At 38.4% G+C, this 16,491-nt stretch overlaps 1 protein-coding gene across 8 annotated transcripts in view; it reads left to right on the forward strand.

The window, feature by feature from the left end:
* The window catches only part of Grip (Glutamate receptor interacting protein), a 475,280-nt gene that overhangs the window by 332,728 nt on the left and 126,061 nt on the right, over positions 1-16,491 (forward strand). For all 8 annotated transcript variants that reach the window (XM_067137515.2, XM_067137509.2, XM_067137516.2 and 5 more), the window contains one exon: positions 8,106-8,411. In XM_067137515.2, coding sequence (XP_066993616.2) covers positions 8,106-8,411 — 306 coding nt within the window. The remainder of the gene's footprint in view (positions 1-8,105; positions 8,412-16,491) is intronic.

Below are 16,491 nucleotides of genomic sequence, written 5' to 3' on the forward strand. Positions count from 1 at the left end.
CTTCCGGACGTCAATGCTACGTGGAGCGATGTATTCACCATTGCGTGTTACCTTCGTGGTTGTTAGTGTGATGTGTTGTATGTAGATGAAGAAGAACGTATTAGGACGAACACAAATACCCATATTCGAGCCAGAGGACTTAACCATGCGCAGTTAAAATCGACTCGGCTGGGAATCGAACGCAAGGCTCTCTGAACCGAAGGTCATGACGCTGACCATTCAGCTAAGGAACTGGAATGTTCCAAGGAATTACAATAGGGAAAATGAAACAACTATTTCAAATGTTCTCTAAATAAGTCCTGAGAAATATCAGCACTTGTAAGGCGAGAAATAATTCTGCCATCGCGAAACACTTAAATATTTCGACGATCTCCTTCAAAAGACGAGAAATGTGAAAACTTGGTAAATGATTGCTTTTCTGGCATAAACGTCAGAAAAGTGAAATAGGCCGAACGTAGAGACCAAATATTAATTTTAAAAACCTATGACATCAGGTTTTTTTAGCTTGAGAGTTCTTTGCTTAAGATACAATCTGTTTCATCATCGTAAAGTTAAAACTGTTCATTGTAATGTTCATCCTTGTTCCCATATATCGTCGTTGCGTATCGAAATGTGACAATGTTGAGGAGAGAAATACTGACCCGCAGGACATGAATCACTTAGAATGAAAATTCGTTGATAGTTCATGCAATACTGAACCTTAGATAACAGAACCTTTCAGATCAGAGTTCTAAGCTGAAATATTATCTCATAGCAGTTTTTCTAGGCGTAACGACGATATCTAAGTAAAACGGAATGAAAGTGGTGGAATAGCCTTGAAACTTACATTTTGCTCTTCGTTGAAGCTTCCGTCATTCATTAAGTGGCAGGGAGAGATTCAGTTAGGTGGAAATGTAGTAACCAGTCTGGCCTACGTCAACGACTTGGTCTTAATGGCAGACTGTACAGAAAGCTTGCAGTCTAATTCTTTGGAACTTGAAAACGGGTACAGTGAGTAAGCTAGATAAACAGTAGCATTTACAAGACTAAACTGATGTTAATAAGGAAGAAAATTAAGAAGAATAAATGTCGGGTCGGAATTACAAAACAAAAACAAGTATATCACTTCAAGTATTTAGGATGTGTATTCTGCCAGGATGATAGTTTAGAAAGTGAGATTGAATCAAGGTGCAGTTGCGATTGACGATATTCTGTGAGAAAAAAGTAGGCTCGTGGGCGAAACTATCTTTACACCGGTCTGTACCGATTTTGCTGTACGGAAATGAAACCCGGGTGGACTCAAAATATCTCATTCATAAGTTAGAAGTAATAGAGATCAAAGTAGCTATAATGATTACTGGTATGAACAGGTAGGAACAATAGCAGGATGGAACTCGGAATGAGGAGATGAAGGTTTAGAAATGGACTCGATGGATAAATCTGTATGCATAAACCGGCTTCGGTGGTGGGGTCATGTGAGGCGAATGGATAGGAAAGGTTACCTACGAGAATAATGGACGATCAAGGAAGGTAAGAGAAGTAGAGGAAGGCCAAGGCGACAATGGTTAGGCTCAGTTTTAATTATTTTAAGTTAAGAGGTATGGAACTAAACTAGACCACAGAACTAGTTACAAACAGGGAATTGTGCAGGCGGTTAGTTAGTTCAGAGGCTTGCAGACTTAACGCTGAAAGGCATAAAAGTCTACAATGTATGCATGTATGTATGTATGTATGTATTGCCTTGGAAACGTCCAATCAGCGGTAATCTGCTCTTTCATTCTGTGATAAATCTTCGGTCCGACTACGTGATTCTGACTCAACTTCCGGTGATATCACGGTGCATCACAAATTAATCCAGTGGTTTCGCTAAGTCATTAACAGGTGTCCGTGGTTCCTTTCTTTTTTTGGTATCACGGTACGGAGCTGAAAGTATGAATACGACCTTACCGTTTCGTACAATTAACTTGGCGTGGATTCGATTAAACTAACGTCGGCCCTTTGTTTGATGGCGCCATTATTTTTACTTCCGCTTGCATCCACGCAAGCAACACGTGATCAGTCGCGCACAACGATTGTATTTCACCTATGTTGTAATGAATTTAACTGAGCCCACCAAAAATTATAATCTCTCCGATACAGCCATCAGAAGCCCAGTTGATCTGCAATCTTGCACAAACTCACAAGATAGACAAAAATATTCTCAGCGGGAAATTTCGGCGGTTAATAATGGAGCAATTTGATTGGCTGAGCCATTTTTCTACGGGGTCTACTCGTCCAATTCCAATCTAATTCAGCTATCATCTGTCCTTTTCGAATATCTCAGGTTTCACTGTCTAACACACATGCGTAGAAAATTCCACAAACGTTAATTCCCAGAGTGCGGCGAACGATTGTTCCCGGGTAATAGCCTGGCTAAGTGCATTTACGATATAATTGCTTAACAACCCCCAACAGAACGTGCTCTACCTCTTTGAAGGTTAATTAAACATTCTATGTTGGTGGGCTGTGACAACTCTGCAGTCCTTGTTAAAATTCTTGAATGTTACTTCATTTCTACTCAGAACCTAATGAATGAAATATTCCACCATACCGCCTAAGGCAATTTGGGTGCTGTATGTATGTGTGTATGTTGAAACATAGGAAGTGAGACCAGCCAGATTTTCTCCTAGGCTCTTAATAAGGATTCGATTCAAAAAATTTAAGAAAATTACAGTCTTGTTATTAAAGAAGAGGAAATTTGTCATATAAGGCAACAAAAAAAGGCGACAAATCCGCATCCACGTAACTATATCATCAATGTTTTGTTTGGTAACTAACAAGAATATAATTAACCTTGAATATACCAAATTGAAAAGTATTTAGTTATCTTAAGTAGTTCTGTAGATAAGGCACACGAAGCTACTCACTAACTGAAGCAAATATTTTTAGTATAAAAATAAAAATAACAATCAAAATATCTAGAAAATATTTCAAAATATAAATGTAATTGGCATTTATTTAAATAATTACACCTGGTGATGAACCAACTCAAGCATTGTCCGCCATTTTGACTGATTTTCTACTCTTACACCACGGAGCTGGCTGTAAACGAGCTTGAATTTCAAATATAAGACATGTTGTAGCTACAAAGACGCACACACAAAATGCTGTCAGTTATGTACAGGTTTATTTACAAATTATATACACACACTAATAACTGCCCTCTTGAACAAAACACTACTACGAGGAATAAAAAGAAGACTGCAACACTTGCATGTCAACCAATTACCAACCCAACAAAGTTCACGTATTTGGCTTCAAACACTCGGCTAACACGACTTCTACCCAAGTCTCGTTAAACAAATCCACTCAACCCTCAAGACTGCCTCTTTATATACCCTACATTGCCTGGCCTGGCTTCTAGAAGAACATGACAAAACATGTTTTATCGTAATTTCGAGAGTCTCCAATAACTTATTTACAATGAATGGGACCGAGCTCGATAGCTGCAGTCGCTTAAGTGCGGCCAGTATCCAGTATTCGGGAGATAGTAGGTTCGAACCCCACTGTCGGCAGCCCTGAAAATGGTTTTCCGTGGTTTCCCATTTTCACACCAGGTAAATGCTGGGGCTGTACCTTAATTAAGGCCACGGCCGCTTCCTTTCAACTCCTAGGCCTTTCCTATCCCATCGTCGCCATAAGACCTATCCGTGTCGGTGCGACGTAAAGCAACTAGCAAAAAAAAAAAAAAAAAAAAAAAAAAAAAAACAATGAATGGAATTTTCAGTAACTCTCTAGTTCCAAATATACGTTATTCTGGACTATTACCGTGTGTTATACAACATTACATTGGATTTATACATCATATATACAGGTAATAATAAATTATATATTATTAATTACGTGGATTAGCTGCCACCCCCGGAGGTCCGGGTTCGATTCCCGACTCTGCCACGAAATTTGAAAAGTGGTACGAGGGCTGGAACGGGGTCCACTCAGCCTCGAGAGGTCAATTGAGTAGAGGTGGGTTCGATTCCCACCTCAACCATCCTGGAAGTGGTTTTCCGTGGTTTCCCACTTCTCCTCCAGGCAAATGCCGGGATGGTACCTAACTTAAGGCCACGGCCGCTTCCTTCCCTATTCCTTGCCTATCCCTTCCAATCTTCCCATCCCCCTACAAGGCCCCTGTTCACCATAGCAGGTGAGGCCGCCTGGGCGAGGTACTGGTCTTACTCCCAGTTGTATCCCCGACCAAGAGTCTGAAGCTCCAGGACACTACCCTTGAGGCGGTAGAGGTGGGATCCCTCGCTGAGTCCGAGGGAAAAGCCGAACCTGGAGGGTAAACAGATGATGATGATGATGATGATGATGATGATGATGATTAATTACGTGTTCTTACATTAAATAAACTCATATTAATATACATACAGCAGATGTTTCATGACATAACCTCACAAATAATAGATCACGATTTATACCAAATAAAGTCCGTACATAACTACGTAAATAATAATAATAATAATAATAATAATAATAATAATAATAATAATAATAATAATAATAGGTGTAAAAACTTCATAGCCACACCTCACAAGTCATAATAATAATCATAATAATAATCATCGAGCTCGATATTTCCATTATTTACCCATGGGTTAGAGAATTGTTTCCAAGTTACAGCCTACTAGTCCATTACACTTGCATCAGACGTAAGATGACACCACAGCATAGAAGCATGATGGTTCATCCTATTTCCACTAAAATATCACTTCTAAAAAATGTGTTGGTTACATTCTTATTTGCCAGGCTGAGTGGCTCCGACGGTTGAGGCGCTGGCCTTCTGATCCCAACTTGGCAGGTTCGATCCTGGCTCAGTCCAGTGGTATTTGAACTTGCTCAAATACGTCAGCCTCGTGTCGGTAAATTTAATGGCACGTAAAAACTCCTGCAGGACTAAATTCTGGCACCTCGGCGTCTCCGAGAACCGTAAAAGTAGTCAGTGGGACGTAAAGCTAATAACATTATTACATCCTTATTCCGGGGAGGTCTTCAATTCCTAAAAGCAAATTTGTTAAGAAGGAAGCCATGTCGACTCAGTTACTGTAACTTTAAGGCGTTTTGACTTGACAAGCTTTAAAGCATTTTAGTCTGTCGAGAACACTAATTATAGCACTATAACATATCTGCTCCTTTATCAGTGTATTTTTATTTTACAGATGTGTTATAACTTTTGGTGTTTTAGACAGACTGAGAAGCTTGAAAATTACATTAAACGCAAATTGCTGTAACACGTGAACTGCCGAACTTGGTTAATACTGTCGACCTCGGTATAGGAAAAGTTGTGAAAATGTAAAGCTCTTAATCTATTGAACCAGTTGCTAAGATTCTTACTTCAGTTAATTGTACCTGCAATTAATTATTCTGATCTATAAATAATTGATTGTTCCACGAATAGTGTCTCTGCCCTTTTGTTCTGTACCAAACGTATTTGTATTCAAGTGATACATATTCAGTCAATAAGATTTGAGCAATTTAGCAAATTTAACACTTCGAATTTTACATTTAGTATTATCAACGTTTACGATTTTACAGTATAGCAAACCGGGCGAGTTGGCCGTGCGTGTAGAGGCGCGCGGCTGTGAGCTTGCATCCGGGAGATAGTAGGTTCGAATCCCACTATCGGCAGCCCTGAAAATGGTTTTCCGTGGTTTCCCATTTTCACACCAGGCAAATGCTGGGGCTGTACCTTAATTAAGGCCACGGCCGCTTCCTTCCAACTCCTAGGCCTTTCCTATCCCATCGTCGCCATAAGACCTATCTGTGTCGGTGCGACGTAAAGCCCCTAGCAAAAAAAAAACAAACAGTATAGCATTTTGCAACGAATTGATCAAAAACAAAGATTTGGTAATTCTACAAATTCTACAAATAATAGTGTTTAATGACGTAACTCAGCGTATTTCTTCATCGTTACTTCTGACAATATCGACGTTGATGTCAATCATTCAGGCAAAGTTGTTTTGTGCCAGACTACTTCCTTTGGTTGTCCCCGGGTGATGATGGTGTCTTGCTTTAATGGTATATATATCCAACGTGTCCTCTAGCGGCCAGGTTTTTTTGTTCCGCTGATCATTCCAAGCATGGTTGCTTTTCTCCAAGAAACCTGATCGCATAACATGGCCAGAGTATGTTAGACTGAGCTTCATAGTCTTACCAACCAGTAGCATATGTGGCTTTATGCGCTCTAAAACTACCGTACTTTATTGGGGACTTTTACAGTCCATGGTGTTTACCAAGTGAAATCCGCCTTTTAATTTCAGGACCACAGTCCCCACTTTGGCTCCTAAGAAAAAGAAGTCTTCCACACTCTCCCTCTTAGTTACTCACTAATCTGTAAAATAAATGAGCTCCAGCAAATATTATGAAAGGACAAAACAAGAACGAAGGGAAGAAATGTGGAAATCTTAAAACATTCAAACCGTTAACAAAGGCTGATATGTAGTTACAATCATATGATTTAATTGGTTTTGAATATGACTCACAATGTGTATTCAAGAACTAAATTCTGATTGCCTGTGTGATTGAGGTCATTTTGAGTGTTAAACTGTGAGAGGGATTCCTCATGGTGATAAAATTCTAAGCACAGCCAACACAACGAAACATATTTTAACAGGCGTGTAGGTATGAACATAATGTTGTATCCACAAAGACGCAAACACACGATGCTGTCAATTGTGTACACTATTTTATTTACAAACTATATATACATTATACATACACATCAATAAACCACCATTTTGAACACTTGATGCAAAGAAGAAAAAGAAGATTGCTCCATTAGCATGTCAACAGAATAACATGAGTTCACGGCTTTCACTAGTAACTCGTTAACAACTACCAAGACTGCCTCTTTATATACATTTCCTGGCCAGGCTTATAGAGAATATGACACAACATTTTCTTGTAATTTCGAGAGTCTCAAATAACCTATTTACTATGAAAGGAATTTTCTGTAACTCTCTAGAGACAAAGATACGTTGTTCTGGACTATTACCGTGTGTTCGTGTGTTACACAATATTGCATTGGATATACTGGTAATAATAAATTATGTACTATTAATTACGTGTTCTTATATTAAAATTTCACAGAGCTAACAAGTGTTTCGAACATGGGCGTTACGTTCATTTAAAACCTGCCCGCCGGGTCGAAGCCGCGACGGATCGCATCGTATCATCCCCGCTACACTGAGCGAGGAAGGTAGGTACCCAATGCCGAACGTCTGCATCGAAGGAGACGCGGCCACGCGTACCGCGACACTCCCGCTCTCGGCGACAGACAGAGCCGCCGCTTAGAGTACGTACGGTACTCGCCCGAGCTCGCAACAGCGGGCTCGGCAGGAGTCTCGCTCCTCGAGGGAGCCTCGCCGGAGGAAAGGACCACGCGGGGCGATCCGATTCCTCCTTCTCGAAATGATTTTTGATAAAACCTTGTTACGACTTGTACTTCCTCTAAATAATCAAGTTACAGCAGATGTTTCATGACATAACCTCACAAATAATATGATCACGATTTATACCAAATAAAGTCCGAACATAACTACGTAATAATAATAATAATAATAATAATAATAATAATAATAATAATAATAATAATAATAATAATAATAATAATAATAATAATAGATGTAAACAACTTCATAGCCACACCTCACAAATAATAATAATAATAATAATAATAATAATAATAATAATAATAATAATAATAATCGAGCTCGATATTTACATTATTTACCCATGGGTTAGAGAATTGTTTCCAAGTTATACTAGTCCATTATACTTGCATCAAACTGTGAGAGGGATTCCTCATGGTGATCAAATTCTAAGCACAGCCAACACAACGAAACATATTTTAACAGTTGTGTAGGTACGAACGACTAATTAGTCATCAACAGATTATGGAACATTTGAAATATCTTATTTTTATACTCTAAGAATTTTTAACAAGCTTTCTGTATATTATTCACTGTGTGATAGATAAGTGAATTGATATTTGAAATTACTCTTTTCTCAGTGTATTCTTCTTTCTGTAATTCAGCTTTCCTGGGCTTGGTGATAGTACAATGTACATAATGTGATTGTATTGTCATCAGGGAGGGCTCCATCCAACCAGGAGACCGGCTAGTATCCGTGGATGGTGCTTCTCTCCTAGGAGTAACTCTGGCTGATGCTCAAACATTACTACACCGTCATGAGGAACGTAGCGCCACTCTGGGTATAGAGTATGACGTGAGTGTTCTGGAGACGGTGCGTCAGGCGTCCGGACCTCTTCTTGTGGAAGTGGCGCTTCCTCCTGGGAAGGATCTGGGAATCACCCTCACCACTGCTGACAGTAGTAGTGTGGACTGTGGTTCTGTAGTGCTTATCGAGAGCGTGCGGCCGACCAGCATAGCTGAGAGGTAAGTTGATTTTAATTTATGTATGGTAGAGGGTGCATATAACATGAAGGTGTCTGTTTCAGTTTCCTCATGTAAGAGGCTTAGGACATCGTGGCTGTACAAACTTCAGTGCAAGTATCAACTTTGGGTCTGTGTCAATAAGCAGGGGCACACCCAGAACTTTCTCTTAGGGGCTGGGAGATGCAATGAACAATATAAAGATCTAGAAACAAACTATAATAAACAGCATTTTATCTGTATGTTTGAATATTTAATGTCAATGTGTAGGCTAATGTTGTAAAAAAACTTATATTTTGACATGGCTTACCACCAGAGTCAGAAAATTCTATTTTCAGTGATGTGTTGCATTGTTTAATCTATGAATAGTTTTAATCCAGCTTGAATAGCTTTACAAAAATAAAATCTTTATTAATTGCTATTCCCTGTTCACTCATACTTAAAAAGACTTTTTTGGTTTCTGGCTGGGGAGGGTCAGTACACGATGGACCACCCCAGTCAGTGCACCCGTCTCTAAGTGTGACGTGCCCATAATCGAGAAGGAGGTAGCCCTCCATCTTCTTCTTCAAATCTGGATCTAAGCTAGTTAACGTGGAGTTGAAGTGGAAATCAGCCTCGGGCCAACCATGCGAGAAGCTACAGTCTAAACGATACAACAAAATGACAGACGTTGCATGAATAAAAATTACCAGAACAAAGTGTCCAATTCTGTACCATCAGGAGCATTTGTTTATTTTCTTAACCATATCAAATATAGCGCCTGTTCAAAGTTTTAGATCACATTCAATTATCATAAAATGTAAGTGAGTAATTCGTCTTTATTTGTGGCGAAGTTAAGGCTTAAGGCCCATCTTACACTTAACCACAACATTTAAAATAATTAACAGCAATACAACTTTTTGTAAATAGAAAACATATTCTTAAATAATATAGTACTTAATAGCAAATTTGGAGATGGTAATAAAATAAATAATTATAGAATGTACAACATGATGATATAAATGAACATGATAATAATAAAACTAACAATTAATAATAAAATACGGCAACACAGTAAAAACCTACAGCTAGCAAATACATTTCAAATTTTTCTGAAAATATGCTCATTCATGCACTGATTCACACTTCATCCATCGTAAAGTCAGCTAGAAGTATTCAGCAAGTTACTTCGGCAATCCATCTTAAATCTACGACAACGCAAATCCCTAACGGTAGCAGGGAGGGTATTCCACAGCCTAGCGGCAGTAACTACAAAGGATCGTTTGTAAGCCCGGGAGTGACTGAGAGATATAGTTATAGAGGACCAAGATCGTGTATTGTGATAATAATAATAATAATAATAATAATAATAATAATAATAATAATAATAATAATAATAATAATAATAATAATAATAATAATAATAATAATAATAATTTTGTGTTGCTATTTCTAGCAGAGTGCAACCCTTGTAAGGCAGACCCTCCAATTAGGGTGGGTGGCATTTGCCATGTGTAGGTAACTGCATGTTATATGTTATTGTGGTGGAGGATAGTATTGTATGTGGTGTGTGAGTTGCAGGGATGTTGGGGACAACACAAACACCCAGCCCCCGGGCCATTAAAATTAACAAATGAAGATTAAAATCCACGACCCAGCCGGTAATCGAACCCAGGACACTTTGAACCGAAGGCCAGTACGCTGACCATTCTGCCATCAAGTCGAACATCGTGGTTATGAAAGGAGGAGGGATAATTCGGTGCACCTGAGTTTAGAACTCCATGCAGAAGGGAGTTGAAATGTTGCCATAAGTATACCATAAGCATATAACTTAGATATCAATTTGTGTATATATGTAACTTATGTGAACAACTCGAAGAATAGTTGGATCCCAATAGCTACATTTTTAGCCATCGTGGAAAATGAGAGTATCACAAGAGGTGTTCTAGGGAAACGAGGTGTGAGGGTATCTGCCTGTCTCTGTACATATTGTGCATTCAGTTATAAACATTTAAGTGTTAGAAAATCACTCCAAATAGCCAGTTATCAGAAATGGGATATACTGTGTGTTGCAGACTTTTTGTTTAATGCAGAATTCTTTGGATGTCCTTGAGATACAGAAATAAAACCGGCACGTAAAGGAACTACAGGACACAATTTCGGCATCTTGGTGCGTCCAAAAACCGTAGATAGGAGTCAGTGGGACATAAATCAGTTTTATTGTGGTTGTCTTGGAACGACAAAAGGTGCCCTTCAGTTCTAATAACTACCAAATACAGTGCTGAAAACATTAGAGGTAAATTCAAATACACAGCATTTTGAAATATGCTTTATAATTAACTATATTATAGTTATCAGTCGTGTATTTTCAGAAAGAATAATCATGTATTTACATCATGATGAATTCGGAATGCTATTTGTACGACATTTTACAACCATTAGCTGAAAATAATTCTCACAGCATTTTAGCTGGCTAGGCCAGCAGGTCACACATCAGTATTCGTATTGTCTTGTCATCAGGGAGGGCTTCATCCAACCAAGTATGATGAGCGAGTAATGAGCCGCCGACTAAAACTTACCCTTGTTCACTAGACAACAATTTTGATTATTTGTGAGATTATCCCCATAGTTTTTAATGTTATAGAAAACCAGTTAACTAGCTAATTATTGCACACTAGCAAAGGTACCCGTGCTTTGCTATGGTATTCTACATTGTATATGAATATCAAAATTAATTACTGTAGGCCTACATACAGTGAATAGGATTTTTTTAAAATTTCATGTCTCTTAGCATTATCTGAGAAACAACATAGAGAGGACCCCATACGTTGTTTCCAATGTAAAGTGCGAGTTGCGGAGTTGTGATGATAACGGCAGGCTCACTTGCCTACTGCCATTCACAATCGAGCTAGGAAGTTCTCGTTATAATGGCAGGCCCCATTACCTACTGTGCAGTCACAGTCGATCTGGGGACTTTTTGTTACAATGACAGGCCCCCTTTCCTACTTTCAGACAGATTACAGCTGAGGAGTTTTTATTATAATGGCAGGCACCTTCCCTACTGGCAGTCAAAATTGAGATGTGCTGTTATCATTATAATGACAGGCCCCTTTTCCTAGTGCCAGTCAGCTTACAGCCAGTCACACAGAATTGGTTAGTTTCTGTTATAATAGCAGGCTACTCTGCCTAATGCCAGTCATTTTAGATGGGTAAATTTGTTTATAATGGCGGGCACCCTTGCCTACTGTCAAACACAATTAGGTAGGGGAGGTTTAAACAAAATTACATGCTTCCCTGCCTTCTGCCAGTCAAATCGATAAGGGAATTCTTCATTACAATGATAAGCCCATCTTACTAATGTCAGTTTCACAGGAGTTGGAGAGGACCCCGTTCCTACTGCCACTCAAAGTCTATGTCGGGAGTGCTGATTACAATAGCAGACACCCTCCTGCTGACAGTCGCTATCAATTTGTAAAATATTCATTATAATGGCAGACACATCCTTTCTAGATTGCTACAAATCGACTTCAGTAAATATATATCGATCGACATACAAAAGTATATGCATGTTGACAATATAGGAGGCCTTCATTTAAAGATTAACTGCTGCTGAATGGTACGTCATATCGACAAACGGACTGTACCATAAGATGCCTCATTTAATGGTTTAAATGGATGGTCCTGTGATATTTTCTTCTATTTCATCTATTTATGTGTGAGACTGAGTTAGAAACGTTGAAGAGGGTGAAATTTGGGTAAGGTTTTCTCACAGTGTATTACTTTTCTGATACTTATATGACAACTACAAACATATAATGTAGCTCGCATATGACTACTGGGTGGGCCAATGTTTGTGTAGAATTAGATGATTCTATCTTTAATATAAGTGATTCAAACTATGAATTATACGTGTAAAAAGTGCAAAATGTATTAAATCGAGAAATGGAGACAAATCTAACATATAAGGGATAGAGAGATGCTAAAAGTCACAGGACCAAAGTTGTAGACCACTTCAAATTGAACTGAGATTGTGCCATCCGTTTTATGATACGACTTACCGTTTAGCCACAAAATACTGTACCTGGAAATGAAGGTCTGCACAGTCATTAAAACTGACTCCACATTTCAATATATTTTGGGGGTAAAAAGTGAAAAGTTTTCCATTGATTACAGGCTAAAACCTACGGTGTAAAAGCTAAAGAAAATGCAGATGGTCATTATTACACCTGAAATGGATAACTGTATGAAAATTTTACTAAAATAGTCAATGTACAGACACGTAGTCATTATGATTTTATTTATATAGATTAGTTGTAATCCTCCTCTATGAATTCACATGTGGTATCGTTCAAATGATAACTGTCGCCTGTTATGTGGTACGTTGACCTCATCCTGCATGTACACATTGTATTTGATTTGGCATGTGGTAGGCTATAATATGACTTCATTATTTGCTTCAAAATTATTAAAGGTTAATAGTGAATCCATATGGAGGTTAGTGAACAAAAAAATTCACATGTTTTCTCCTCTATCAACCATATGCAGTATTTTATTTTATAACTGGGTCATTGTAAGTCACTTTTCATGAAGCTCAAATCAAAGTTATTTCATTCTTGCATTGTTTCAAATTACTGAATAAGAAAATAAAATTACTACAGGCTGCAAACTAGTACATATACAGATGAACCACTGCATTATGACGAGCCCAACTCGGGTACATTTAGCATGCCTGGAGCGGAGATAGTAACATGTGATATGCTGGTAGCATGGTATATATAGGGAAGGTCTACAGACTTGCTGCTGGTGGTGTCTCTGAAATCAGAACGAGAAAATCTGCCAATCTCTCCACGTTTGATAAAGAGCAAATTGTGATGGCACAGCGCCTTGGTACCTGCATCTCTGAAATGGTGCAGCTTGTGGGTGGATATCGTGACGCTGTTGTGAACATGTATCGAAAGTGGTGCAACGATGAGCAAACAATGACGTGTCGTTGAGCGATGTGTTGACAGTGGATCATTGATGCCGGAGGCCAGCAGAGACTGTAGTGCATTGTTTGGAGTGAGCATGAGAAATCGTCATCTGGTACAACAGTAATGACCAGGATGATGTTTCCCAGCACTCAGTTCATCCGAACACTGCTGAGCATGGAACTGTGGAGCTGATGACCCATTTGTATCCCAATGCTGACTCCACCAAAAGCAGTGGGTGAGCCGCATGAGGTGGGCACAAAATCACTGATTCTGGACTGTGGATAGTTGGAAAAAGGTTGTGTGGTCCGATGAATCCAGATTCCTGGTTAATTACGTAGATTGCCGAGTGCATGCATGTTGATTTGGATCAAAGGTTTCGGCACTTGGTTGCACAGTTGGGCAGAGACAGGTTGGTGGACGACATATGATGATCTGGACAATATCTCATGGGACACACTGGTGACCCTTATTCTGGAACATCGATTGGAGGTAAACATAAAATGCAACAATGTGATGGTAGTCTGTTTCTAGACAGAATTATGCAATAACCATAGGCCCGGTAATAGAAAGAAAGAAAGAAAGAAAGAAAGAACGAAAGAAACAAACAAACAAAGCACATTAACAGAAAAAAAACAGGAATAAGGTAGATATTGGAGCTTTTCATGGATAGTTGATTTCAATGTCAATTGGTTGGTTGTTGGCCTTTTATTCCTAAGGTACTCTACTGGTAGTGGATTCAATGTCAAATGAAGTCAGTGGCAACAACAAACGACAACATTTTTATGATTACTGTTCTTGTACAGTACATGCCTGTATTATGATTTATATTATTTGTATGTCTTACCAGTATACCTACTGTAATTATAAATGCTCAATGAAGGTTTCCTTGTCTATGACATTTGATCTTTAAGTGCAGTGACGATGAGGTGGTAACCATGAAGGAATGAAATCATTTCAAGTAACCATCCAACAGCTTTGACTTTGCTACTAACATAAAATCTCAAGACCATCATCTTTGTACTTGGCTGATGTTCAACTCGAAATGCTCGAGCCAAAAGTCGAAATGGAAAATCCACGCTGGAAGTGTTCCAGATTAAACAAGCTTATTTCTTTCTCTTATTTCATATGAATGTTTTGTAAATATACATTCTGTTCTGAACATACTCTTGCAACAAGATTTAACTATTTACCAAAGTCCATTTAATTACAATTCATTGTAGCACAGAAAGATATTTTTAGAGTTCTAAGCAAAAATTTCAGGAGAACTGTGATGGCAGTGGCAGCGATTAAGGGGCGACTTTGTGGAGATAACATTACATTTCTATTCCATTTTAGCAGCGTGAAACTAGGAATTATAGAAGTATTTAAGAGAAAGCAATTTGTAAAAGTCCTGTTGTCTTATCAGCAATTTGTTCCTTTATTTTCTTTAATTATTAACAAACTCTGGTACTTTTTCTTGTCTGTAAATTTTTTGCCCTCTTCCCACTTGTAATTCCCAATCACCACTACTCTGTGATGGTAGAAGTTTTTGACAGCCATCCTAAGGCGTGGTAATTTATCAATAGACAGGAGGATTGAGAAGAAATTTTCTTGTGAGGCACAACTGGTGCGATTTCAGCAGGACATATCAGATCAGTTGGATTCAGGAGGCCAGTTAGATTGCATAGCCATAGATCTTTCCAAAGCCTTTGATAGAGTGGAACATGGAATATTATTAAAGAAATTGGAGGGAATAGGATTGGACGTAAGGGTTATACGTTGGATAAGAACATTTCTAAATTCAAGGGTTCAGGAAGTCAAAGTAGGAAATAATATATCACAGGAAGAGAAAGTTTGGAAGGGAATCGCACAGGGTAGTATAATCGGTCCGTTACTTTTCTTAATATACACAAATGATTTAGGGAACAATATAACATCAAAAATAAGATTGTATGCAGATGATATAATTGTTTATAGGGAAATAAATAATATTGAGGATTGTTCAGAATTACAAAGGGACCTTGAAAGTATCCAACAGTGGGTTGAAGAAAATAATATGAAGGTTAATGGAGGCAAATCAACTGTTACAACATTTAGAAACAGGAGCTTTAAAACTGAATTTGAATATACTTTGGATGAGGTAATTATCCCAAAAGATGGCAAGTGCAAATACTTAGGTGTGAGATTTGAAAGTAATTTGCACTGGAAGGGTCATGTTGATGACATTGTTGGGAAAGCATACAGATCGTTACATGTCATAATGAGGCTACTTAAAGGATGCAACAAAGAATTAAAAGAAAAAAGTTAAGTATGGTTCGTCCATTATTGGAGTATGCAAACAGTGTTTGGGATCCTCACCAAGAATACCTAATAAAAGAAATAGATAGTGTGCAGAGGAAAGCAGCAACAAGATTTGTAACAGGGGATTTCAGGAGAAACAGTAGTGTATCAGAAATGTTAGAGGAACTTGGGTGGGAAACTTTAAATAAGAGAAGGGAGAAAACTAGACTTATAGGATTATATAGAGCCTATACAGGAGAAGAAGCATGGGGAGAAATTCGTGAGAGGCTTCAGTTGGAAAATAATTATATCGGCAGGACTGACCACAAATATAAAATTAGAATGAATTTTAGCAGAAGCGACTGGGGTAAATTTTCATTCATTGGGAAGGGCGTGAAGGAGTGGAACAGTATTCAAGAAAAGAATAAACAGCAACAGAGAAAATAAATGAAATGTTAGAGAGCATTCGACCAGTGCAGGCTATTGTAAATAAAAAATGTGTGTTAAAAAAATATATCATTCCATCGCCTGGTCCATGGAGTTTGGACAGCCAAAGTAGGGGGCTGCCTGTAGGGGTGAAGTACAGTGGGGACTTTGAGGGCCCTGGGACCGCTACGATAGCTGTGAAGGCCCTTCAGGAACTCTGAAAAGTGGTGGCAAAAGGGGGCTCTGGTTAAGACACAGCAGGTCGTTATGCTACTTAGGTTCCAAAATGGGTTTTAAAAAAAAAATAGTAAAAAAATTCAATGTAAATTTTAATCTTATACCAGTTGCATAGTATTATTTGAAGTAATTCCACATACTGTATATGAGTTGACTATGTATAACTTAAGAAATATTTACAGTAGTTGTAAACTTTGGGATGGATTATACTG

Source organism: Anabrus simplex, chromosome 1 (genome assembly GCF_040414725.1).
Source record: "Anabrus simplex isolate iqAnaSimp1 chromosome 1, ASM4041472v1, whole genome shotgun sequence".
In the NCBI taxonomy this organism is placed as follows: domain Eukaryota; kingdom Metazoa; phylum Arthropoda; class Insecta; order Orthoptera; family Tettigoniidae; genus Anabrus; species Anabrus simplex.